The sequence below is a fragment of the Lissotriton helveticus genome, chromosome 5_1 (genome assembly GCF_964261635.1).
Source record: "Lissotriton helveticus chromosome 5_1, aLisHel1.1, whole genome shotgun sequence".
In the NCBI taxonomy this organism is placed as follows: domain Eukaryota; kingdom Metazoa; phylum Chordata; class Amphibia; order Caudata; family Salamandridae; genus Lissotriton; species Lissotriton helveticus.
The window spans coordinates 320880995-320907861 of NC_136065.1; the positions used below are offsets into that span (position 1 = coordinate 320880995).

At 45.9% G+C, this 26867-nt stretch overlaps 1 protein-coding gene across 3 annotated transcripts in view; it reads right to left on the reverse strand.

Moving 5' to 3' along the window:
* Nucleotides 1–529: 529 nt before the first annotated feature.
* The window catches only part of SDF4 (stromal cell derived factor 4), a 187755-nt gene continuing 161417 nt past the window's right edge, over nt 530–26867 (reverse strand). For all 3 annotated transcript variants that reach the window (XM_078642371.1, XM_078642372.1, XM_078642373.1), the window contains exon 7: nt 530–1905. In XM_078642371.1, coding sequence (XP_078498497.1) covers nt 1729–1905 — 177 coding nt within the window. In that variant the 3' untranslated portion in view covers nt 530–1728. The remainder of the gene's footprint in view (nt 1906–26867) is intronic.

Consider the following 26867-nt stretch of genomic DNA (forward strand, 5'->3'; position numbering starts at 1 on the left):
GCCTCACCGTGTACAAATTTTGTAAATATATCCCTCCCTCACCATCACTCCTCTCACCCTTGCGTCCTCGCTGCCTATTCACCGGTGCACCAGAGTGATTCCTCACACCCCTCCCCCGTGAGTGCTAAGACGACCGGGACGAGATCCTGATCTGGATTTGTTTGTGTTTTTTTGGGGTATACGGAGAACCTTCCCTGCCTTGACCAGATGTGTAGGACAGGACGAAACCAGCCCGGAAGAAGAGGAGCATTCCTCGTGGCATTCTTGTTTATTTTTCTTGTTTGTTTTCCTTCACCTTTAATCTAATCACAAGTACTGAGGGGTAAAACTGGCTACTCACAAAAGACGAGACTATTTCAAAATAAAACCATCTCTACCCCGACGCAGTATACTTCATTTTCCTTCAGACCCCGCTACACCGCTATATATACTTACTGCCAATAAGTCTGCAACAATCATGGAGTGAGTGGTTTATGGACGAGAGATTAATGGAGAAATTCCCAGCCTAAAGAGAGACCAGAGCCACAGCTTTCCAGAACACCTTTTAATTTAAGAGATTTGTTATACTGACAGAGGACGGCAAGTAACAATTTGCTCTAGAAACAGAATGATGCCATTTACATAAAACAAGCGAGTCATGTTAGCCCTGACACCCACTAATGTGAGTGAATCACCCTGCTTCACTTGGATTCTCGTAGACCACAGTGTCCTTGTCCGGTCATAAAGTATGGTTTTGAGAAGTCTACAAGAAGTTGCCTGCACTAGCTTCTTATGCATGGAGAAACGTGCAGTGGCATCACTATCTTTCCTGGTGCAGGCCTGCAAAGCCAGGGTCATCAGCGCTGAACAACATACAAACAGGAGACCAGAGTATGAAGCACACTGTGCTCCAAATACATACCAACCGGACTCAGCTGGCTCTTTAAAAACAATTATGTACAAAAAAGAAATTCTTCCATCATCTATCATCTTACACCGCTGATCAGAATTACTGCAAGAATCTAAGAATCGGAGCATCAGGCTCATGCACTGTAGATTCACCTAGACCGATTATCCCATATCTAAAATCTGTGTAGACTTCTGTTTATTTTACCCTATTCATAATTAGAATTACAAACCCCACTGTTTGGCTGAAATGCCACTGACTATGCTACCACTAGAAATCACCTTTAGCTTTTCGATGGGAACGCTCCGTTTCCTCACCCAACGGCACAGGAGTGTATGCAGGGGTACTACCTGCCTTCTCATTGGCAATGCAGCATGAGCAAAGATTGAGATGGTGGAATAGGTCCAATATTTACAAATGCATTCCCCTAAACAGGGAGGTCGACAAATCACAGTTCCTCCAAAGGATATGGACGGCTGCAAGTCACAAACAATACTGCGGACGAAACACATATAGCAGCAGCAGTACCCCAGAGAACAGGATGACTACAGGAACAGTGAGAGACTGCTCGACAATCCAATGCCTCCAAAGAACTTTAAGGTTGTGAGCAGAATCAGTTGCACACCAGACTTTGCTTGGCATGCATATGACTGCTTCAGCCGAAACACCATTCCGAGGGACCAGGCTGTCATGTAATCTCCCAAATGCCGTTTAAGCTGTCCAAACTTTGATTTGTGGAAGTTCTCTCCTGCCGTTCATTCAATTCCCCATTGCATGAGCAGGCAGAGTGCACAGGCCATAACACGTGCATGGCTTGCGTGCACAGTAAAGCAGATATGTGCTCAGAACTCCTCGTGCACATTACGCGCATAATCCATCAGTTTGCTGCCGGTGAAGTACTCGCTGTATTTCAGAATCTCCTCTAGCTCCAAGTGGTGGTTCTGATTCTCATCTGCCACAGCAATCATTTGCTTAGCTTCATTGAGGGCATTGTACTCGTTCATAGGATCCATGTACTCCTGGAGATTAGATATGGAGAGAAAAAGGTGAATGTGATGAGAGAAGCAAGTACATACACTCTTCAGATATAGATTTAAGATATTGAAGGAGGACGTTTCATAATTGAGCAGAATGTCAGTCCCTATGTGCTCTACGACAAAGAATATACAATAGTGCATACATTAAAAACTAACTGCACCATCCACTCTGAAAGCATGAAAATAAGCACTACTCATGCCATGTGGATACAGAATAAAACTGCAGAATTCACACAAACTGTGCACAGAACACTTTCCACTGGTCAAGAAAACTGAATCCACAAATTTCCTACACTAAGCACAGAAAGTGGAATTTGAAACAGTGCACAATCAGATACTTTAGGAAATACAAAGTGTTAGTCACATGAACAGCATCAAACAAATCATCATTCAGGGGAACTGAAGTGAGGAACATTCTGCGAATCATGGAGGCAATCACGCTAAGTGAATCATGAGATACACTGAACTATTAAAGCAAAGTCTATAGAAAACAGACCGCACAGTTCGGACAAAATAGATTGCATCACTCACAGAAAAACGCCCCCTCCCCACCCCCCAAAAAATTACTTTGCACAAACTGAACGGAAGGAAATAACTGTTACTTAAATATAATAATAGTTTTCCAGCATTGCTATCTTTTAAAGACGCTCACATATTAATTATTCTCCACTGTGAGGATGCGGAGTTAATATACACACATCATATATAATGGGGTCTTGTGGCTCAGCCACTTCATTGTTTGAACTGAATTACAACCAATGAAGTGGATAAACAATCCTCTAAAAAGATCGATAAAGTTCTTTAAAAGCACAAGTGAATTAAAGAAATTAGCATAGCACCAAGAAGGAGGAGAGCTCTATGTGAAACTGAAAGGTGCCAACAATAGAGCTTTGTAGTTGGCAGCGAGTACTATTTTCATGTAAACGTTTGTCTTTTTAAAGATTAATATATGTTTAAATTAAGACTAGATATAAGTACTACAGCAGAAAGTAGAGTTGGCACTAGGTTCAAATTATATGAACTAAAATAAAAATCCCTCCAAACACTGGACTCACAGCTCTATGAGACACCAAAGCAATAGTGCTTTGTACAATTGTGATCTGTTTACCACATTGCAGACTTGAGGATATTCTTCAGTGGTATTCCAGCAGAGGTGGTTATTGTGGCTGCCATATCCCTTGTAGACCTTTTCAGGCAAGCAATTGATTGACCTTGCTTTGCCAGAATGCATTGAAAGGTGCAGTCCAGTGAGCAATTTTTTGCTAGGAGAATGTTAAGATTTTGTTTGAGTGCCAAAATTCCTCAAGGACACACTCTTGCAAACATAACATAGTCCATTTCTTCAAATCCTAAGAATGGAAAGAACTCTCAACTGGAGTGGATGTACTGAGGAAGAAAGTGGTGAGTACCATAGGTCTGTGGAGGTGGAACTTTAGACAGGATCTGGGATTACTTTCCAGACTAAAGTTGTATTGGAACAGAAGGAAAAGCCTGCATTGTACTCAACAGGCATGCAGAGATGAGAGGGAGTAGTATCACAATCTTTCATGTGATGTACTTAAACTCTGTCTTATGTGTTGACTTGAGAGGACTGAGCTTACCTTCTAAGAAAGAGCTACCATTGGGAAAGAAGCTAACCGTGCTGGTCAATTCTTTGATACTGCACAGGGAAAATAAGGTGCTTAGGTTCTCATCCTAATATTGCAACTGTTGGAGCATTTAGCATGGTCAAGACAGGCTTGTACTTTAAGCATTTCCCGATGCAACAAGTAGCAGTTGGTGGCTCAAAGGCAGATGCATCATTTGCACCAATTCATGAATTGTTCACATTTTGGAGTATACATCTTTGTGGCTGACTGGACCCTCACTACCTACAGAATATCTCTAAAGTCTTCTGAGATGTGCAAAGCTCCGAATTCTAATTCTTTATAACCCCAGGTTATGAAAAAAAGCATCAATCCTGGCTCTTAATGAAGAAGAACCTAGTAGTGAAGGACGCTCTTGGAAGAGGGGCGTGACCAAGCCACCAACCAAAATGGCTGAAAGGAGCTGAAGCTCCGTCGGCATCCCCGTAAATTCTAGCCAAAATCTGGCTTAACCACATGCGCGCTAGCGTTTTTCCCGCTGCGCTTTTCAGATTACCGCGTTACATGACGAGCTCAGCTCGTCATCAACGCACGGCACGTTACGCTTATGACGAGCTGAGCTCGTCATCAGCCCCGAAGGGGATAACTGCTGCTATCCCTATGTGCTGACAAGCTGACCTTGCTGCCACTATAAATGGTGAAGACCTTCTGGACCCAGGAGGAGGGAGAGTGCTGGATCGGAGATCCTTGACACTCGGACGGAGGAGTGGGCCCTGCCTGCGGTCTGTGCTGGTGGTGTGGCAGAGGCCTGTGGTGCCAGAACTGTGACGTTTGCTGGGCTGCCAAGTGGCTGACCTGAGGACTTGTGGGCATATTGGTTGGGTCTGGTGCCCCGCGGGTCAGTGGGTTTGTGCTGCGAGGCCCCCACCCCCCCATCGCCCCATCTGTCATGAGGGATTGGGGATGGTACAGAGGGGAATATCGCCAGAACCTGCCTGGCTGACATCAGAGGTGGAGATCAAGGAACTGCGGGGCTGTGCCGAAGGCTGCATCTGCGCCCTGGACTTGGCTGGTAAGGTCGTCCTGAGCTCTCCCCGGAGGCCCAGTGGCAAAAAGGGCCACAGGTGAGCCTTGGAAGCCGGCCACTGGGCCGACCCGCTGTCCTTGTCCTCTCTAGGCTGCTCCCTCCCCATGCAGGACCTGCCTGTCTGATGATCAGGGAACCCTCAGTCCAAGTGGCCAAATATAAAGTGGCAGAACTGGGCTCTAGAGCCCCAAGGCTTAGCTACCTCTACATCTTGCTAGTGGGTGTCCTGCTTCGTACAGGCCCTGCCGCCGCTACGCGCCAGTGGGGTTGTGGAGATCTCAGTTGGAAGGAAACAGTGCATAAGGACCCCTGCTAAGCTTTAATGCCCAGGTCGGAGGACTAATGGCCTATTGATTCCATTTGCAGACCGCTCACAGTTTGAACAACCGCTTCATAGCTCACTGTTGTCAGAGTGTGGGCAGTGACTGTACACAAAATAGTGGTTCCACTTTCATTGTTAAAATCCATTCCATATATTTCACGACGTGCCCCCCCATAGCGTGAAGGTTCGAGATACAGACGACGGAAGGAGGCACCTTTCCTCACCTCACTTACGTTGGTCTTATCTAGGATTTCACAGTGTCTGCACATGGAACCCTGACTTACAGCAAAAATATCAATCGACAACGGTGGATCAACGGGCATCCTGCACTGTGGCATCTATCTCCCAGGCATCCGAGCATGAACCACCGTCCTGCTGCCAAGGCATGTAGTGGGCTCAAAATAACCACTCATAGCTGCTATGCTTCTGCCCCGCCAGGAGCCTCAGAAGACATGGCTGCCTGCCTGGGAGAGAAGTTGCCGCCTCTGCCATTCATTTCATGTTAAACGATAACACCTTCCCCTTTCACGGTAAGTATGCTTGAGTTCTAATTTTCAGAACCCGTGAAACTGTCTTGTTTTCAAGCAAGGAGTTGGCTAAAGGGTTTTTATTTTCGGTTATTCCATTCCCTGCTTTTCACGTGTCCTTCTGCAGTCGCGGTGCTTCTTCGGATGGAGGGTGTCAATTAACCCCTCCCATGCTGGTGACGGAACCGCTCCGTCACCAGCTTCAGACGCGCTGTGCTGATGACGGAGCGGTTCCGTCACGGCCAGCTCGGCACGCCTGCGCGGCGCTGATTCCGCGCCTGCGCTGGACGTTCTGTTGAGTGGGCGGGGCCGTGACGGAACGCTACGTCATCAGCACAGCGCGCCCGAGGCTCGTGACGGAGCGGTTCCGTCACGAGCATGGGAGCGCCGCGCAGCCCCCCTCCCCCCTAGCGCTGTAGCGTAATTGCCGCCGCAGCAAAGGGGTTAAATACACAGGACAGGTTAGCCGAGGTAAACACCGGGGTGCAGGCGCAAACACCAATCAAATTGGGGCTAAGTGTCAGTGCCACTGCACCATTGAGGGCTAGCTACTCCTCTGGTCGCTGAGCAGTACAGACCTTGGGACAACTCCGTGATTCCTATGGTGATTTCACCAGGAGTCTCTTGCCTGCCAGTTCGCAACATTCAAATAGTTCCCCTAAGAGGCCGGTGGAGGCTAATTAAGGTGTGTGTGTGTGTGTGTGTGTAGGAGGACGGGTTGTGCACCTCTGAAATGCAGATAAGAGACTGTCCGTATGTGCAGTCAGTTTCAATATAGTGCTACATTTTGTTACATTTCGCCTGATTCACTTAGCTCAGCCCCCGACCTTTCTCAAACGAGTTGATGGGCCATTTCGTTTCATTACTATATATAGCACACTACTTACCAACAATTCAACACCTAGCATAATGTATAACTAGAATACATGTGTAGATCCCTTCATAATCGAGCTCATGTACCTTCATTTAACAGTGTTTGGATGTAACAATGGATATAATATTACACACAAGAACAATTATGGCAAACTAGGTACATGGGTCGCAAAATCTCATGTGTATTCTCAATTATACGACAGCCTTTCTTCTGTCTTTCTACTCTCTCGATCCGATCTTTCTTGTTGACAAAATGCTCCCATCTCATTGTCTTTTATACTCATAATATTGTTCTTCCTCACTTTGCTTTTTCTTTACATCTAGCCAAATTACCATCGCTATCTCGCAGGTGCTTTCATTTTCTTACTCACCAGAACTCATTTAATCCCTCACAATATAAACAAGCTTTCACTCACACATGCTTTTACTGTGCTTTTCTCTCTTGCTCTCTTTTCTCTCATTTGTTCTCTCGCTCTCGCTCTCACTTTTAAACTTTCTCTCTCCCTCTACCCTCAGCTGTCTTTCACTCTCCTTCCCTCTAGCTCACTTCAGTGCTCTTTTTTGTCTATCTCTCACTCTCTACCTTAATCCCACCTTCTCCTAATTCTCTTACTTTTTCTCTTTCGGGCTTGCTTTCTATCGCTCTGTGTTTCACTCTCTGTCACACCTTTACATTTTGTATTCTTTCTCTATTTTCTTTCTCTACTTGTTGTACTCTGTACTTCTTCTCAAGTTTAATTTCTCTCTCCGATTAGCTCTATCTCTCGTATCCCCTCTCTCTATTTCTCTTGCTCTCCCTTTAGCTCTCTCTCATCTTCTTCATCTTTCTCTAAGTCTCCCTGTCAATCTGCCTTTCCCTCACTCTGACGCTCTATCTTCCTCTCTCCACTAATCGTTCTATTTCTGCTTTACGCTCACATATTGCTATTTCTATCACACACACTGCATTTCCACCACTCACACGCATTTCAGTTCCAACACACAAGATTCATGAAACTTCACATTTCACTACACTGCTCCCTCTGCTTAGTTACTCCTTTCGTCTTTCTTTCATTTTCTCTTCATTCTTCTACTTCATGTTCTTCTCCTCTACCTTTGTTCTCTTTACTTGCTCTCTCTCTGCCCCTTTTACTATTCTCTTCTGTATTTCTCCATAGTCCTCCACTTCCACTTTTCACTGTCTAATCTTTTAGTTTGTATTTTTCCACTTCAGACATATTTAGCTTTTTTTTTAAAATACCACTGCATAGAATTTTGACAGGGCAAAAAGGAACGAATCCTAGGAAGGAGGTGCACTTGGAGCAAATAAACAACCTATTTTTAGTTTTGATGCACATCATTAGAAAACCTGTATTTTTATTAGCAAAAAGAAAAGGCTCTATGGGCATGGATTTTACAGTCCTGACTGTCAAGTGCACTCCTTTCTATGCACATGTGATTAGACAAAATGCTGTTACTCACATTTATGATAAAGCCAAAGGCTAATGTGGGCAGACTCACTGCTCAATACTATATGGTTTGGTGGGTAGAATCCCAATGTGAATGACAGCTGAGCACACCAAAGGCTGACTTAACACTCCCCTATACATATGTTTGAATTGTTAATTTATGATTTTTTGACAACATGAAGCTGGGGAGATAGCTAATGCTAACGGTGTCTCCGGTAGGCCAAACTAAAAACACCAGAAACTGCAGTTAATTATAATGAATAAAATAAGGGAGCGAGGAAAGAGAGAGAGCATTCTCATTTGAGCAAACACAGAGTTGGATACACGATCCAACCACCATTTATCCCAGCAACAAAATAACCAAGATTCGATCATCTATCACAGGATGTAGTCATCCAAAGAGATTTAGAATATCAAAATAAAGGCATTCACAAGAAATAGGCTCTACCGATCACTTAGCACGTTCATATTCCCAGTTCATGTGCCACTGATGGGTGTCTTTTTTTTTTTGTGCAAAGGTAACAACCCAGGCAGACAAAAAGGAACAAAAACTGGCTAATGAAAGAGACACATATTTATAAACAACTCATTAAAAATGCAATAAACTGTATTGATATCAAAAAGATTGATTTTAATGTAAGTATAAAAAATATATATATATATATGTGGATAAATTTGATTCAATAAAATACAATGATATGATTTGAATAGACATGAATCATTTAAATAATGTATGGCAAACAAACATATCAATATACATAATACTAAAAATAAGACAATTTGTTTTTAAACATAATTTCTCAAGTACAAGATGTTTCTAAGGCTGTGAGTCAATGGGTGTCACAATGCCCAAGAAAGACAAGCATTTGCAATGAAATAGGTCTCTCATTTGCAAGAGTTTAAGCTATTTGCATTGTAAATTACCATGCCTTTTAGATGTTTTAAAAACAAACACATAAATTAAAGGCATTGTCATTTAACAATGCCAATAGCTCAAAGTGTCGCAAATGTAAGACCTATTGCATTGCAAATGCTTGTTTAAGACTGTACCAATGAAGTAGATACTTGAAAACAAGCTGTAGGCATAAACAAACAAAGCTACAAACTTATAACCCAACTGCCATGACAATGTGTGCACTATCACTACAAGCCATCAATACGTCCCACTCTACCAGAAAGTTTCAAAGTGGCTGAGAACATGAATCTTCTTCTACCTGATACTGCGGTCCTCAAAGCTGATTTAACTGAATTTATCCTCCCACTTATTTGGTGCGGACTGAAGGATGAAGGAAAGCTAATTCCTCAGTGGGCTGGAATTCATGCTCTGATCTCCCAGAATACCGTCCCACTGAAGGTAGGGTTTACCAGTTTTCACCGGTTTTCACCAGTAATACCCTCTTCAGTAACAAACTCAACAGTATACACAGCTCTAAAAATAATTCTAAAATGTGTGTGTTTAGCTTCAAGACCAGCATATCCTGCCAATTTTCTCCGAAGAAGGGGTTTTCCGTATTGTAGCTGACATTTTTATGAGCCATCCAGTAGAATTTGATTTTCTTTATCCAATGATGGGCGTTTTCCAAATGACAAAAGTTGTGTTGCAGTGTGCAGGAAGTTATCTCAGTGGATGTGGCATAGACGATGCACTTATTGAGGATGAAATCTTTGGAAGCAAAACTGTCCAGCCAGTATTGAGCATAACTCATTATGTTCATTCGTTACAAGATATGCTCATCATATCTGAGGCTATAGAAACATTGCATTGAAATGCTTTCTTGAACAAGAATGACAAATTAGGTTTTGCATATCTTATCTCAGAGGTGAACAAGGCACAGGGTGCACGGCATTCAAATGGCATAATGCAAAGCCAGTCAATGTTCAATACACTCAGTTCAAAATCAGAAAACCTGAAAACCAAGTTCATAGAGTTTTTCAAAGAATGTGAAGAAAAATCCGAACTTTGCAAATACTGGAGAACTGTTTTACACAAGATGGCGCTAGTGAAAAACTTGGTACATGCTGATCGGGAAGGTGATTGGGAGCTGCACGTGAAGACTGTGGAGTCACTGATTACTCTGTTTTGCGAATTCGATTGCACAAACTACCCGAAATATGGGTCCTGATATTTGGAAAGAGTGAAGAAGCTAGAGATAGAAAAAACATACCTCTACAGAAAATTCATCAAAAGACATTTTGTGGTGAAAGCCAGGGAGGGATAGTTCAATGCTCGGGCTCCAGATATGAAACTGGAACAAACGACCCAGAGATCACAGAAAAGCTCCAAGCGAATTGTTGGTCAGACACATAAAAGTGAATATGCTGCTCAAAGGCAGCTAGTTTACCATGAAGTCCTTTCTATTTAAAATGTTTTCAGAGAGATGGCAAATTCAAAATGAATGGACCATTGTGAAACTGTTCCTTAACACGAACTTGTGGGAAAGAGATGGGAAGGTATTAATAAACTTGTTGACATCCTTCTTCATTTCATGCAGCACGGAAACCCCTTTGAAATGACTGAGCCTGTGCGACTACAGAACTCGTGACCAAACAATATGTGGATAACGATATAAAGACAGTCTACTAGATGTCCTGGAACATGGATCGAAACTATACGCAGAACTGAAGCAGGAGAGATTTGTATTGAAAAAGAAAAAGCAGTTTGACATAATCACTAAAGCTAAACTTCCACGCGTTAATTGCCATAGTAAGTGTTTAGTCCAACCAGCCACTACAAAACAGGTTATAAAAAAACAAATTTCGCAAGCACAGAGAGAGGATTTAGGAAAGAAACGCATTATTTGATGGAGATGCTGCAACCAAACCAGTGGAGCACAAACTCGTAAAAGAGCTTGAAAAAAACCTTTCACCTGATGAATCTCAATTCGAAAAGGTGTCCTCAATGAAAACTGCTGGTGCTGTAGACTATGTCACAATTGCGACTAGTCAAGACTTCATCCATGCAAAACTTCGATGAGGCCATTCAGACTATTCTACAGATATCAAAGTCAGTGTGCACCTTGCAAGAACTGCACATTGTCTTTGACCGTTATCTTGAACTATCTGTCAATGAATGTGAGAGAATCCGATGAATGTCTACAAGTGCAACAATTGAGTTTGCCTGCTTCAAATCTGGTCATCAACATTGAACAAGATGAACTTGGAGATGTTAACTCGCCAAAACATTGTTGATGCATCAGTGAACACTTAATTTCCACTTTCTGAAAGTGGAATGATTGTCAATGAGGAGTTGGTGCCTGCAGAGATAGATTCAAAAGCTACGGGTCATATTGTTCAAGAACTTAACAGCAAATTGGAGGAAGCTGACCTTCGTGTTGTGCCACATGTAGTGGGCTCTATGAAATGGTTCCAATCGAGTCATTGTATTGTCAAATGACACAGATGTTATTGTACTACTTAGATTTGTTGCAATGTTCATAAGTCAAGGACTGTCATAGTTATGGCTACGTTATAGAACAGGAGAGAAAAGACACATAATCACGCTTCATATTCTGTATAAGAAAATTGACACAGAGATCCCAGTGTTCTTATCAAGGCACATATTCTCACGGGTGATGACACTATGAACAATTTGGAACAAAGCTTGGAGCTTTAACTTCTGAGCTTGCGAAGTTTCTAAAATGATTTGCTGAGACAGAAGAAGCATGTGACTTTAAAGACACAGAAAAATACATTGTGCGTGTGTGGAAACCAAGTTCTTACTGTCACACATTTGCTGATCTACGGTACAGTGAATTCAAGAGATCAGTCCAACTAAGTGATCTTCCCCCAAAGTCATATTCTGTGCGTGAACACATTAAAAGAGAGTTCTACTTGATCAGAAGATGTGTAAATGTTTTGGATCATGCATATGTAGAGAAAAATCTTTGTGCATCTGGTTGTGAAGATACTTATGGGGTGCTAAAACCTACAACATTTCTAAAGGCTATACCTAAAGAACTTGCACATACAGGTACTTTCCTGAAATATTACATCTTCACTGCACTACAGCTGCTTTTTTCAAAAATGTTGTCCAGAAAAATTCAGCCCGGATCAGCGATATCTACCCAAACTAAATTATTACTCCAATGATTCAAAAACACAAACCAAAAATGAAAATGTCTGGACAACAATTTTTTTATGTTATGTTAAAAAATGTTATACCGCGCTCGGTCACCTGACGGTTTCATGGCGCTCATAACAAATGCGGAGGGCAGGAGCAGGGCTTACTCGAATGCTGATTGAAAAAAGAAAGTTGTCAGCATCCTACGAAAGCAGTCGTAGGTAGGGCAGTGTCGGAAGACAGATTGAAGGGAGTTCCAAGTTTTGGGGGCCAAAAACGAGAAACTGAGACCACCATGTTTTTTGCGTTTAATTTTGGAGATAATTAAAAGATTGTGAGAATTAGAGCGGAGATCTCTCGTGGGAACATATCGCTTCAGACTAGATGAAGTAAAGACAGGAGCAAGATCAGACAGGGCTTTGAATATCGTGCAGCCAAGTTTGAAGGTGCAACGTCTAGCCACCGGGAGCCAATGCAGGCTCCGCAACTGCGGTGAAACGTGCTGATGCCTAGGCTGATGGTAAACCAGGCGGGCTGTCCCTTGCTCACTGCACCATCAGGATTCAAGCAAGCCGGGCCGAAGACGGCTGTAATGCCAGAAACCGGTCCCCGGAAGCTTGTTTCCTTTCCAGTAAAGAATTGGCTTGGTAGTTTGGTCTGCCCTGTTCCCATGATGCACTGGGCCAGGGTCAGACTAATTTGCATGTAGCCAGGTTCTGAGCTGGGATGGTGCAGTGAGCTAAAAAACGGTGATGGATCAAGCCCTGATCTTTTGACTGGGTAGGAGTGTTCTGCTTAATTCAGATACTCTGTCCATCACCACCCCCTTTATGAATCGTTTTGGCCACCACAAGTGTGGAAGGGTATGCTCAGATGTGAGTCCCTTGCTCACTGCACCATCAGGATTCAAGCAAGCTGGGCCGAAGACGGCTGTAATGCCAGAAACCGGTCCCCGGAAGCTTGTTTCCTTTCCAGTAAAGAATTGGCTTGGTAGTTTGGTCTGCCCTGTTCCCATGATGCACTGGGCCAGGGTCAGACTAATTTGCATGTAGCCAGGTTCTGAGCTGGGATGGTGCAGTGAGCTAAAAAACTGTGATGGATCAAGCCCTGATCTTTTGACTGGGTAGGAGTGTTCTGCTTAATTCAGATACTCTGTCCATCCCCACCCCCTTTATGAATCGTTTTGGCCACCACAAGTGTGGAAGGGTATGCTCAGATGTGAGTCCCTTGCTCACTGCACCATCAGGATTCAAGCAAGCCGGGCCGAAGACGGCTGTAATGCCAGAAACCGGTCCCCGGAAGCTTGTTTCCTTTCCAGTAAAGAATTGGCTTGGTAGTTTGGTGTGCCCTGTTCCCATGATGCACTGGGCCAGGGTCAGACTAATTTGCATGTAGCCAGGTTCTGAGCTGGGATGGTGCAGTGAGCTAAAAAACGGTGATGGATCAAGCCCTGATCTTTTGACTGGGTAGGAGTGTTCTGCTTAATTCAGATACTCTGTCCTTCACCACCCCCTTTATGAATCGTTTTGGCCACCACAAGTGTGGAAGGGTATGCTCAGATGTGAGTCCCTTGCTCACTGCACCATCAGGATTCAAGCAAGCCGGGCCGAAGACGGCTGTAATGCCAGAAACCGGTCCCCGGAAGCTAGTTTCCTTTCCAGTAAAGAATTGGCTTGGTAGTTTGGTCTGCCCTGTTCCCATGATGCACTGGGCCAGGGTCAGACTAATTTGCATGTAGCCAGGTTCTGAGCTGGGATGGTGCAGTGAGCTAAAAAACGGTGATGGATCAAGCCCTGATCTTTTGACTGGGTAGGAGTGTTCTGCTTAATTCAGATACTATGTCCATCACCACCCCCTTTATGAATCGTTTTGGCCACCACAAGTGTGGAAGGGTATGCTGAGATGTGAGTCCCTTGCTCACTGCACCATCAGGATTCAAGCAAGCCGGGCCGAAGACGGCTGTAATGCCAGAAACCGGTCCCCGGAAGCTTGTTTCCTTTCCAGTAAAGAATTGGCTTGGTAGTTTGGTCTGCCCTGTTCCCATGATGCACTGGGCCAGGGTCAGACTAATTTGCATGTAGCCAGGTTCTGAGCTGGGATGGTGCAGTGAGCTAAAAAAACGGTGATGGATCAAGCCCTGATCTTTTGACTGGGTAGGAGTGTTCTGCTTAATTCAGATACTCTGTCCATCACCACCCCCTTTATGAATCGTTTTGGCCACCACAAGTGTGGAAGGGTATGCTCAGATGTGAGTCCCTTGCTCACTGCACCATCAGGATTCAAGCAAGCCGGGCCGAAGACGGCTGTAATGCCAGAAACCGGTCCCCGGAAGCTTGTTTCCTTTCCAGTAAAGAATTGGCTTGGTAGTTTGGTCTGCCCTGTTCCCATGATGCACTGGGCCAGGGTCAGACTAATTTGCATGTAGCCAGGTTCTGAGCTGGGATGGTGCAGTGAGCTAAAAAACGGTGATGGATCAAGCCCTGATCTTTTGACTGGGTAGGAGTGTTCTGCTTAATTCAGATACTCTGTCCATCACCACCCCCTTTATGAATCGTTTTGGCCACCACAAGTGTGGAAGGGTATGCTCAGATGTGAGTCGCTTGCTCACTGCACCATCAGGATTCAAGCAAGCCGGGCCGAAGACGGCTGTAATGCCAGAAACCGGTCCCCGGAAGCTTGTTTCCTTTCCAGTAAAGAATTGGCTTGGTAGTTTGGTCTGCCCTGTTCCCATGATGCACTGGGCCAGGGTCAGACTAATTTGCATGTAGCCAGGTTCTGAGCTGGGATGGTGCAGTGAGCTAAAAAACGGTGATGGATCAAGCCCTGATCTTTTGACTGGGTAGAAGTGTTCTGCTTAATTCAGATACTATGTCCATCACCACCCCCTTTATGAATCGTTTTGGCCACCACAAGTGTGGAAGGGTATGCTCAGATGTGAGTCCCTTGCTCACTGCACCATCAGGATTCAAGCAAGCCGGGCCGAAGACGGCTGTAATGCCAGAAACCGGTCCCCGGAAGCTTGTTTCCTTTCCAGTAAAGAATTGGCTTGGTAGTTTGGTCTGCCCTGTTCCCATGATGCACTGGGCCAGGGTCAGACTAATTTGCATGTAGCCAGGTTCTGAGCTGGGATGGTGCAGTGAGCTAAAAAACGGTGATGGATCAAGCCCTGATCTTTTGACTGGGTAGGAGTGTTCTGCTTAATTCAGATACTCTGTCCATCACCACCCCCTTTATGAATCGTTTTGGCCACCACAAGTGTGGAAGGGTATGCTCAGATGTGAGTCCCTTGCTCACTGCACCATCAGGATTCAAGCAAGCTGGGCCGAAGACGGCTGTAATGCCAGAAACCGGTCCCCGGAAGCTTGTTTCCTTTCCAGTAAAGAATTGGCTTGGTAGTTTGGTCTGCCCTGTTCCCATGATGCACTGGGCCAGGGTCAGACTAATTTGCATGTAGCCAGGTTCTGAGCTGGGATGGTGCAGTGAGCTAAAAAACTGTGATGGATCAAGCCCTGATCTTTTGACTGGGTAGGAGTGTTCTGCTTAATTCAGATACTCTGTCCATCCCCACCCCCTTTATGAATCGTTTTGGCCACCACAAGTGTGGAAGGGTATGCTCAGATGTGAGTCCCTTGCTCACTGCACCATCAGGATTCAAGCAAGCCGGGCCGAAGACGGCTGTAATGCCAGAAACCGGTCCCCGGAAGCTTGTTTCCTTTCCAGTAAAGAATTGGCTTGGTAGTTTGGTCTGCCCTGTTCCCATGATGCACTGGGCCAGGGTCAGACTAATTTGCATGTAGCCAGGTTCTGAGCTGGGATGGTGCAGTGAGCTAAAAAACGGTGATGGATCAAGCCCTGATCTTTTGACTGGGTAGGAGTGTTCTGCTTAATTCAGATACTCTGTCCTTCACCACCCCCTTTATGAATCGTTTTGGCCACCACAAGTGTGGAAGGGTATGCTCAGATGTGAGTCCCTTGCTCACTGCACCATCAGGATTCAAGCAAGCCGGGCCGAAGACGGCTGTAATGCCAGAAACCGGTCCCCGGAAGCTAGTTTCCTTTCCAGTAAAGAATTGGCTTGGTAGTTTGGTCTGCCCTGTTCCCATGATGCACTGGGCCAGGGTCAGACTAATTTGCATGTAGCCAGGTTCTGAGCTGGGATGGTGCAGTGAGCTAAAAAACGGTGATGGATCAAGCCCTGATCTTTTGACTGGGTAGGAGTGTTCTGCTTAATTCAGATACTATGTCCATCACCACCCCCTTTATGAATCGTTTTGGCCACCACAAGTGTGGAAGGGTATGCTGAGATGTGAGTCCCTTGCTCACTGCACCATCAGGATTCAAGCAAGCCGGGCCGAAGACGGCTGTAATGCCAGAAACCGGTCCCCGGAAGCTTGTTTCCTTTCCAGTAAAGAATTGGCTTGGTAGTTTGGTCTGCCCTGTTCCCATGATGCACTGGGCCAGGGTCAGACTAATTTGCATGTAGCCAGGTTCTGAGCTGGGATGGTGCAGTGAGCTAAAAAAACGGTGATGGATCAAGCCCTGATCTTTTGACTGGGTAGGAGTGTTCTGCTTAATTCAGATACTCTGTCCATCACCACCCCCTTTATGAATCGTTTTGGCCACCACAAGTGTGGAAGGGTATGCTCAGATGTGAGTCCCTTGCTCACTGCACCATCAGGATTCAAGCAAGCCGGGCCGAAGACGGCTGTAATGCCAGAAACCGGTCCCCGGAAGCTTGTTTCCTTTCCAGTAAAGAATTGGCTTGGTAGTTTGGTCTGCCCTGTTCCCATGATGCACTGGGCCAGGGTCAGACTAATTTGCATGTAGCCAGGTTCTGAGCTGGGATGGTGCAGTGAGCTAAAAAACGGTGATGGATCAAGCCCTGATCTTTTGACTGGGTAGGAGTGTTCTGCTTAATTCAGATACTCTGTCCATCACCACCCCCTTTATGAATCGTTTTGGCCACCACAAGTGTGGAAGGGTATGCTCAGATGTGAGTCGCTTGCTCACTGCACCATCAGGATTCAAGCAAGCCGGGCCGAAGACGGCTGTAATGCCAGAAACCGGTCCCCGGAAGCTTGTTTCCTTTCCAGTAAAGAATTGGCTTGGTAGTTTGGTCTGCCCTGTTCCCATGATGCACTGGGCCAGGGTCAGACTAATTTGCATGTAGCCAGGTTCTGAGCTGGGATGGTGCAGTGAGCTAAAAAACGGTGATGGATCAAGCCCTGATCTTTTGACTGGGTAGAAGTGTTCTGCTTAATTCAGATACTATGTCCATCACCACCCCCTTTATGAATCGTTTTGGCCACCACAAGTGTGGAAGGGTATGCTCAGATGTGAGTCCCTTGCTCACTGCACCATCAGGATTCAAGCAAGCCGGGCCGAAGACGGCTGTAATGCCAGAAACCGGTCCCCGGAAGCTTGTTTCCTTTCCAGTAAAGAATTGGCTTGGTAGTTTGGTCTGCCCTGTTCCCATGATGCACTGGGCCAGGGTCAGACTAATTTGCATGTAGCCAGGTACTGAGCTGGGATGGTGCAGTGAGCTAAAAAACGGTGATGGATCAAGCCCTGATCTTTTGACTGGGTAGGAGTGTTCTGCTTAATTCAGATACTCTGTCCATCACCACCCCCTTTATGAATCGTTTTGGCCACCACAAGTGTGGAAGGGTATGCTCAGATGTGAGTCCCTTGCTCACTGCACCATCAGGATTCAAGCAAGCCGGGCCGAAGACGGCTGTAATGCCAGAAACCGGTCCCCGGAAGCTTGTTTCCTTTCCAGTAAAGAATTGGCTTGGTAGTTTGGTCTGCCCTGTTCCCGTGATGCACTGGGCCAGGGTCAGACTAATTTGCATGTAGCCAGGTTCTGAGCTGGGATGGTGCAGTGAGCTAAAAAAAGGTGATGGATCAAGCCCTGATCTTTTGACTGGGAAGGAGTGTTCTGCTTAATTCAGATACTCTGTCCATCACCACCCCCTTTATGAATGATTTTGCACCAGCTGCAACCTGTGGAGATGGTATGCTGGAATTCCCACATACAGGGTGTTGGCATAGTCAATTCTTGACATAACGAGGGCCAGGATGACAAGGATAAGTGCCTCTCTAGTGAGGAATCTATTGCTTTTACATATCCTGCGCAAGTGGAAAAAGCAGGATGACGTAACAGCACTAATCTGGGGCCTCATAGATAGGTCACTGGAGATGACTACGCCGAGACTCTTCACTGAGTTGACCGGACACGGAGGAAGCCCTAGTGAAGGAGGCCAAAAGCTGTCGTTCCATGGGTTGGCTGCCCCGCCCACCAGCACAAGCTCGGTCTTGATGGGATTTAATTTGAGCTGGCTGTGGTACATCCATTCCGATATCTCAAGCATAGTAGTTTGAAAGCTAGTACAGGAGGAAAGAGAGGTATCGATAGGGAAAATTAACTGCAAATCATCTGCGTAATTAAAAGTTGTAACCGCAGATTTATGGAGGGAAACTATTAGGGGGTGCATGTACAAATTAAATAGCAGAGGGGATAGGGCGGAGCCCTGTGGGACTCCACAGGATAGGGGGGAATAGGAGGCAGAGAAGGTAGACCAGTGCACAGCCTGAGAACGTTTATCGAAGAAAGATCTCACCCAATCAAGGGCAACTCCCTGAATGCCGGCATTTTTGACACGGTCGATCAAAATTACATGATCGACCGTGTCAAAGGCCGCCGACAGGTCCAACAAGACAAGGGCTTGGGAGATGTTATTGTCGGCGCCCCTTCCGAGAGTGTCCATCACAGCCACAATGACCGCCTCGGTGGAGTGAAGTGGGCGGAAACCGGCTTGCTGGGCCTCCAAAAAAGACGAGCTCTCAATGAAAGCACTCAGGCAGCGAGTGACATATGTCTCCAAAAATTTCCCCCAGATAGGGGAGAAGGAAGATAGGTCTGTAATTGCTCAAGATCGTAGGATCGGCATGTTTTTTTTTTAGAATAGATATCACAACTGCCTGTTTAAAGGAGTCTGGGACCACCCCCGTTGCCAGCGAGTTGTTGAGTAGTGACAGTGGAGGGTCAGGACAGGCCAAAAAGACTTCCTTAAGTACTTAGGGGGGTGGGGGGTAGCAGTCATTGGGAGAGCCAGAGCTCACTTTCTGCAGTAATGAATGAAACTCCTCAAGGGAGATCGGAGGGAAAACATCCAGGCAACAAGGATTTCTAGGAGGCAGAGGAGGAGGGGAAGAAGATAAAGGCGAGGGGATATTGTTCTTAATAGTAGTGATTTTATCAATGAAGAAAGTATTAAGTGAGTCGCACAAAGCCTGTGTAGGTGGGGGGTGAAGAGTAACACGGTCTGGTAAAGAGAGCTCATTTTCTATGGAGAAAATATCCTTTGCTTTATGGAGGTATATCATGGGGCCGTGATTACACTGGATGCAAGAGTCTTCTTTGCAAAGTAATGTAATTGTCTGTTGAAATTGCAAATAAGAACAGGCGAGCGGGATATGTGGGGAAAAGTCATTTGGCAAATATACTCTGTTTTCCAGACCAGATTTACGCTGACGGAGTAAAACTTAATTTGTCGGCCTAAACTTTCCTCCAGTGGTACGAGGGAGTATGGGCAGTTAGAGGGAAGCTATCAGACCATCCACTCTATTAAACTGAGTGATCGGATGGCTTTTTTCTTCATGTTTTAATACTGCCAGTCACTCCCAGGAATTTTTGACAGTGAGCACAATCAAAATGAAACACACTTAAAAAAAATTGACCGTCACACCATGTGAGAAACCTCTCGTAGTGTTGTGGCCACTAGTTTTTTTCTTTCCCAAAAACAAACTTCCACTTTGAAAGTTTGTTTTCAGAAAATAAAAAAACGTTTAAAAGTGTGGTGTAAGTATCCATCTCCAATGACTGACACACACCAAACGTTTAAATGGGAGTTAAAGAAGGGTTATGGATGTAGAGTCCTCTGCCACCTTGACTGCTTTTACTCCATCCGCCAAACTCTAAGTCAGACCCTATGTTAACCAGTATGACGCTTTGCAGAGGCGCAGAGTTGGCCCAGGCACAGGCTCAACCGCAGAGTCAGGCCTTGAATGCCGACGTTCCCTTGCCTCGTCAGATGACTTCAACAGACAGGGTTAAGTCGAAGACCTTGTCGACTTCTTACTCTTCTTCGTGTGGGACTTACCCAAATACTCAGACAACTTCGACTGCGACAAAGATGAACAATAGTTACTTACCTGTAATCTGTGGTTCTCCAGTATTGGTGTCTTTCATAGATTCACATGCCTGAATCATTCCCCGTCGTCGGAGTGGGAGTCCCACGGTACATAAAAAAGCAATAATATGCCATAAATATGTAGTAATACTAATAGAAAAAGAACCAGGAAGTAAAGTAACCAATGGTACAGTAGGAAAAACTTCCACATCTATGACTCTCATAGTCATTTTGTATAGTCCAAACTACAGCCAATCAGGCGCCAGCACCCACCAGAATGTTCTCCCCAGAGGCTCAGGCTCTCAGATTTTCTCGCAAGGAGTGAAGGTAAACCAAAATAGCCTAAAAAGCCTCTGAGGGGAGGTGGGCGGGTTGCATGTGAATCTATGAAAGACACCAATACTGGAGAACCACAGATTACAGGTAAGTAACTATTGTTCTTCTCCAGTACTAGGGGTGTCTTTCATAGATTCACATGCCTGAATCAGAGTAGCTAGCAGTACATATCCTTGCTGGACAGATGCCAATGACGCCAAGCTTGTCATCTAGTAATGCAAATAACAATGCAAAGTGAAAATACACATGTTGTATAAAGCATAACATAATGCAATCATGGAAATATGTGTGAACATAACATAAGAAGCGTCTGACAGCAGAAAGATGGAGGTGGGAAAGAGAGGCTCACCTTAATGAAACAGATTCCGTAGAACAGCTCGACCCACAGAAGTATCAGCCTCGCTGATTGACTCTAGACAGTAATGTCTGGTAAAGGTATGGCGACTAGCCCAAGTAGCCGCTTTGCAGATCTGCTGAAGAGGAACTCCAGCAAATAAGGCCATAGATGAAGAGACCGCGCTCGGGGCGCTGATGTTAAAGGTCTCCCAGCCTGTGCATGGCAAAAGGCAATGGCAGCAGAGATCCATCTTGAAATAGTCTGTTTTGAAACTGCCTGCCCCTTACGAATCGCACCGTAGGTAATGAACAACTGGTCAGAAGTGCGTACAGTGGACGTTCTTTGTAGGTAGAATTTAAGACATCTTTTAATGTCAAGCGAGTGTAACGCTCTTTCCGCAGATGTTTGCGGGTCTGGAAAGAACGACTTAAGAACAATAGTTTCGTTCAAATGGAAATCCGAAGGTACTTTCGGAATGTATTTTGGATTTGTGCGAAGAATCACAGAGTCACTTGTGAATTTCAGGAAAGGATGATGCACCGTGAAAGCTTGGATGTCACTAACCCTCCTGGAGGATGTTAAAGCCAAGAGCAGTGATACTTTCCACGAAAGGTACTTCAAGTCGGCATTGTGGATGGGCTCGAATGGGTGACGCATGAGTTGAGCTAGGACCACATTCAGATGCCACGAAGGAGGTGGATGGCGTACAGGAGGGAACATTCTAAAGAGGCCTCTGAAGAATTGTTGGATAATCCTTGCTGAGTACAGAGAATTGGTCCCATCCTGTCGATATCTGGATATTGCAGCCAGAAACACCTTTAAGGTAGCATGAGACAGACCTGTTCGTGCTAAATGCAGGAAAAAAGGAAGAATTTCCTCCGGTTTTGCTGAAAAAGGGTGAACCCCCGCTGAACGGCACCAGATGCAGAAGCGCTTCCATTTCAGACTGTACGTCATGATGGTAGCAGGCGCTCTAGCCTTGGCCAACACCTCTTTACAGTCCTCCGGGATGTTCAGGTGTGCGAACTCACGGTATTCAGGAGCCAGGCCGCTAATCTCAGAGATGCTGGGTCCGGATGGAAGACTTGTCCTTCCTGAATGCTGAGCAAGTTCGGGATTGGATGTAACTGAATTGGCTTGCACTCTGACAGTAGGAGGAGCTCTGTAAACCAATACTGGCGCGGCCATCTGGGCGCAATCAGAATGAGTCGGCAATGTTCCTTCTTCATCTTCCGCAGAACCTTGGGGACTAGTGGAATCGGTGGGAAAGCGTACGCAAACGTCAGAGACCAATTGATGGAGAACGCATTCCCCAGAGAGTTCTTGTGGGGATGCCAGCTTGCGAAGCTCTGGCATTTGCTGTTGGTACTTGTCGCAAATAGATCTAGGTCTGGCCAACCCCACTGATGAAATATGTGTTCCACTGTCTCCTGATGAAGCTCCCATTCGTGGGTGGTGATCGTTGTTCTGCTGAGTGCGTCCGCGAGGACGTTTTCCGTCCCCGGAACATGCACTGCTTGCAGATGTACATTGTGGTGAAGAGCCCATGTCCATAAATCCTGCGCCTCTTGAGACAGGAGAAGAGATCGAGTTCCCCCCTGCTTGTTGATGTAGTGCATGCTTGTTGTGTTGTCTGTTCGTATCAACACACTGGCATCCTGAATGATGGCACAAAACGCCTTGAGTGCAAGAAAAATGGCTCTCAGTTCTAAACGGTTGATGTGCCACCGTCTCTGTTGCGCAGTCCATTTGCCGCTGATCGTGAGGCCTTGTAGATGAGCCCCCCAGCCCTCGAGGGATGCATCTGTAGTGATGGTTAGACTTGATGCTTCTTGAAGGAACGCGCACCCCTGCCTCAGATGACACATCTGTGTCCACCAGAGAAGAGACTTCTTCATGATTGGTGTGATTTGAATGAGGTCCTCGAAAGTGCCCGAAACCTGTTGTCACTGTAAGGTTAGATCCTCCTGAAGCGGCCTCATTCGAAGCCGGCAATTTGGAAGTAATGGAATACAAGCCAATGTCATCCCTAGAAAAGACTTGTACAGTCGGACTGAAACTGACTTTCTTTGCATGAGATCTTGTGCTAGCCGACTTATCTTCATTTGTCTCTCTTTGGAGGCGAAAGCTCTGAGTTTTTGAGTGTCCAGAGTCGCTCCTAAGAATGCCTTTCTTTGAGACGATTGCATTTGGGATTTGCTGAAGTTGATTGTCAGGCCCAGAGACTGAAATAGGTGTAGACACTGTTGAAGGTGACGTTGAACGGTTTCGTGAGAACTGGCCTTTATAAGGCAGTCGTCCAGATATGGGAAAATTTGTATTCCCTCCAGCCGGAGGTGCGCAGCCACTGGAGCTAAAACTTTTGTAAATACTCTTGGAGCTGACCGCAGTCCAAAAGGAAGGACCTTGAACTGGTAGTCCCTGCCAGCCACCCTGAAGCGAAGGAATTTCCTGTGGCGAGGTAGGATGGGGATGTGGAAATATGCATCCTGGAGTTTTAAAGTGACCATGCAATCACCTGCTGCTAGAAGATGCAATATTTCCTGAAGCGACAACATCTGGAACGTTAATTTTCTTAGATATTTGTTCAAAGCGCGAAGATCGAGGATGGGGCGCCACTCCCCGTTCTTCTTCCTAATCAGGAAGAACCTGGAGTAAAAGCCTATTCCTCTCATCCTCTGAGGAACGCTCTCGATCGCTCCTTTTTGTATCATCAATTTGATTTGGGTAAGCAGCTCCTTCAGGTGAGCTGGAGGCGGTCCTCTTGGCGGAACATTTGGAGGGAATTTTTCGAATTCTAGGGCATGGCCCCTTGCCACAATATCCAGGACCCATTTGTCTGTTGTTATAGACTGCCAGTTGGAGTAAAATTTCGATATTCTTCCGCCAAGTTTTTTGTGAGGGTGGAAAATAGGTGGTGGCAGGTGAAAAATTTCATTGGCGCTTGACTTTGCCGCGGTAATTTGTCTTACCCCTGTTCTGGGTGTAGTATGATCTTTTCTGCCCATAAGACTGGTAGCGCTGTGTCTGATAGTGCTGGTTACTTTGTCGGTATGTGGATTGTTGTTGTTGGTATCCACCTCTATTGGAGGACGTCCCTCGTCCTCTCGCTCCTCGAAAGGGCGGCTTGCGGAATTGGAGAGTGCCCAAGGATCTTGCTGTTTCAGTATCCTTTAATTGTTTGTAAAGCTTCCTCTACTTTGGGACCAAATAAATATTCGCCATCAAATGGCATGTCTAAAACTCGGTTTTGGACTTCTTGCCTGAAAGAAGTTGAATGTAACCACCCCTGTCTGCGCAGGACAGCAGCTCCTGCTAACTGTCGAAATCCCGTAGATGCGACATCTACAGCTGAATCAATAATCTCTTCCGAGATTCTTTGGCCTTCTTGAAGAATTTGGAGTGCTTCAGCCTTGGATTGCTCAGGGAGGAGATCGATGAAAGGTGCGATGTCCGACCACATTTGGCGGTCATACCGCCCCAAAATGGCCAATGCATTGGCAGCACGAACAGTTGTTGCAGCCATGGTGGAAACACGCTTTCCAATTGAGTCTAGGCGTCTGCCATCCCTGTCCGGCGGCGCCGTAACTGCAGAGGATGGATTTCTGGCTCGCTTCTGGGCAGCCTGAACAATTACTGAGTCAAGTTTTGGATGTCCAATCAGACATGCAGGCGATTTTTCGGGAGCTTTATACTTTTTATCAATGCGTGGCAAGACCGGAGGAATGGAGGCCGGCGTTGGCATTACCTTAATCCCTTCCTTCCAGATGAAATCAATGATGGGTATTGTTTTTATTTGTCGTCTGGGCTGATCCTTAAAATCGTATAAGAAACATTCTTGTTGCGTTTGTTCCATCTGTATGTGAAAGCGTTCAGTTGCACGCTCCATTAGTAAGTGAAAACTCGCTACATCCACCGGAGGGGAGGCGGACGTAGTCTGAGGAGATGGTGAAGGAGATTGTACTTGATAGTCATCCCACTCCGATAAATCATCTACTTCTCCTTCTTCCCTTTGATATTCATCCTCCGAAGACTGCGGAGCTCCCTCTTGAGTAGGTTGTGAGTGTGAGGACGGACACACCGGTGGGAGCACAGATGGAGGTACTTCAGAAGTTGGAGTTGTCGGTCCAGAACCTGCCGATTCTGATGGTGGGAACCTCCTATAGTAATCGTCCAGCATATATTGTAAGTTGGATAGCAATGCCATAGGCACCTGAGCAACTGGGTTACTCACTGGTGTCGATATATTAACGGGAGATTGAGAAGCATCATATTCCTCCTCTTGAAGTTTGATATGCTACTCCGATGGACTAGTTGCTTGTCCAAATGCATTCTGGACCATCTCATCCTCACTTTCAGTGTCCAAAAGTTGGTCTGGCACTTCAGAAGACACCTTTTGAGGTGAAATACAAAGGGGTGAAAGCTGCATTTTTGTTTCACGTATTTGCCCTGATGCCTGTTGTGGTGTTAAAAACACCGTAGACGGAGACCAAACCTGTAGTGCCGTGCATGATGATAACTGCGTCGTCGTCGGAGGATTCCCTTCCGATGGTTTTGTCGTCGACGGGACACTTTTTGTTGACGGGACATTCGTCGTCGACGAGACACTCTTCGTCGACGGTACACTCTTCGTCGACGGGACACTCTTCTTCGACGGGACACTCTTCGTCGACGGGACACTCTTCGTCGACGGGACACTCTTCGTCGACGGGACACTCTTCGTCGACGGGACACTCTTCGTCGACGGGACACTCTTCGTCGACGGTGTGGAGCCCGTCGACGAGCTCGTCGACGACTTGTTTTTCGTCGGCGGTAGAGCCTTCAGAGGAGTCGACGACGAGGCACGTCGACGATACAGGCCTCACAGAAACAAACACCATAGTTGGAGATGATGTTGACGATGACATAACCATACAAGGTTTAGGAGAGGAAAAAGTTACCGTTGATGTCACTGTAGTCGTCGTTCTCGTCGACGAGGAGGCTGAAGTGGACATCGCCATTGGAGGAGATGAGGCCTGTGGTAAATTCCTCTCAGATGATTGAGGAAACTTGATGATTGTTCCCTTTTTAGAGACAGAAGCGCTTTCCATGCCTCTGCTTGTGGGGACAGCCGTGGATGTTGAAGGCTTATCCAGTCCCTTAGTAGGTGGTTGTTTTTAGTCACCTTTGCCTTAGGAGATGACATTCCTTCAGGCGCAGGCCTCTTCCTAGAGGCTGTAGTAGAACCAGAGGCAATGCTGCCTACCTCAGAAGCAGGATTAGAAGAATCCTTTAGCCTTTTCAACCACAGAAGTAAACGACCCTCTCTATCCCTGAGAGTCTTTTGAGGCATGGTTCTGCAGATCTTACAGTCAGAGGCCTGATGATCTGGGTACAGGCAATAGATGCACTTTTTATGTGGATCTTTCTCAAAAAGCCGAAGCTTACCACAGCAGTCACAGGCTCTAAAGAGAGATTTCTTAGAAGACATCCTTGAAAGTAGAAAAATTGAAGTTAGATTTAAGAAAACTGAGCAGAGCTCAGGGAGACTCCCTTTCACACGACGTGCGGTAGCAAATCTGAGAGCCTGAGCCTCTGGGGAGAACATTCTGGTGGGTGCTGGCGCCTGTTTGGCTGTAGTTTGGACTATACAAAATGACTATGAGAGTCATAGATGTGGAAGTTTTTCCTACTGTACCATTGGTTACTTTACTTCCGGGTTCTTTTTCTATTAGTATTACTACATATTTATGGCATATTATTGCTTTTTTATGTACCATGGGACTCCCACTCCGACGACGGGGAATGATTCAGGCATGTGAATCTATGAAAGACACCCCTAATACTGGAGAACGGTGGCTCCGCGACTGATACCGGTACATCCCGCTCTACCAGGACCGAGCCAGATGAGGCATCGCATGGCAAGCAGCATGGAGCCTGAAGGACTGCTCCCTCACGGCCTTGCAGTGCATGGCATGGCAATTGATGCAGTTCTTAGCATCATGGTCATGCTCAAGACAACAATGGCAGACTAACTATGGGTCTGTCGCTGACATTTGTAGGTGACAGGCGCCACAAGGATTAAAACCAGCCTTATTCATGGACATCCCTGCCACACAAGGAGACAAAATCTCAAAAAAGCTTCGACAAAAAGTTGAAAAAGGTCAGTCAAAAAGTGACTAGGGGTATCTCTTTTT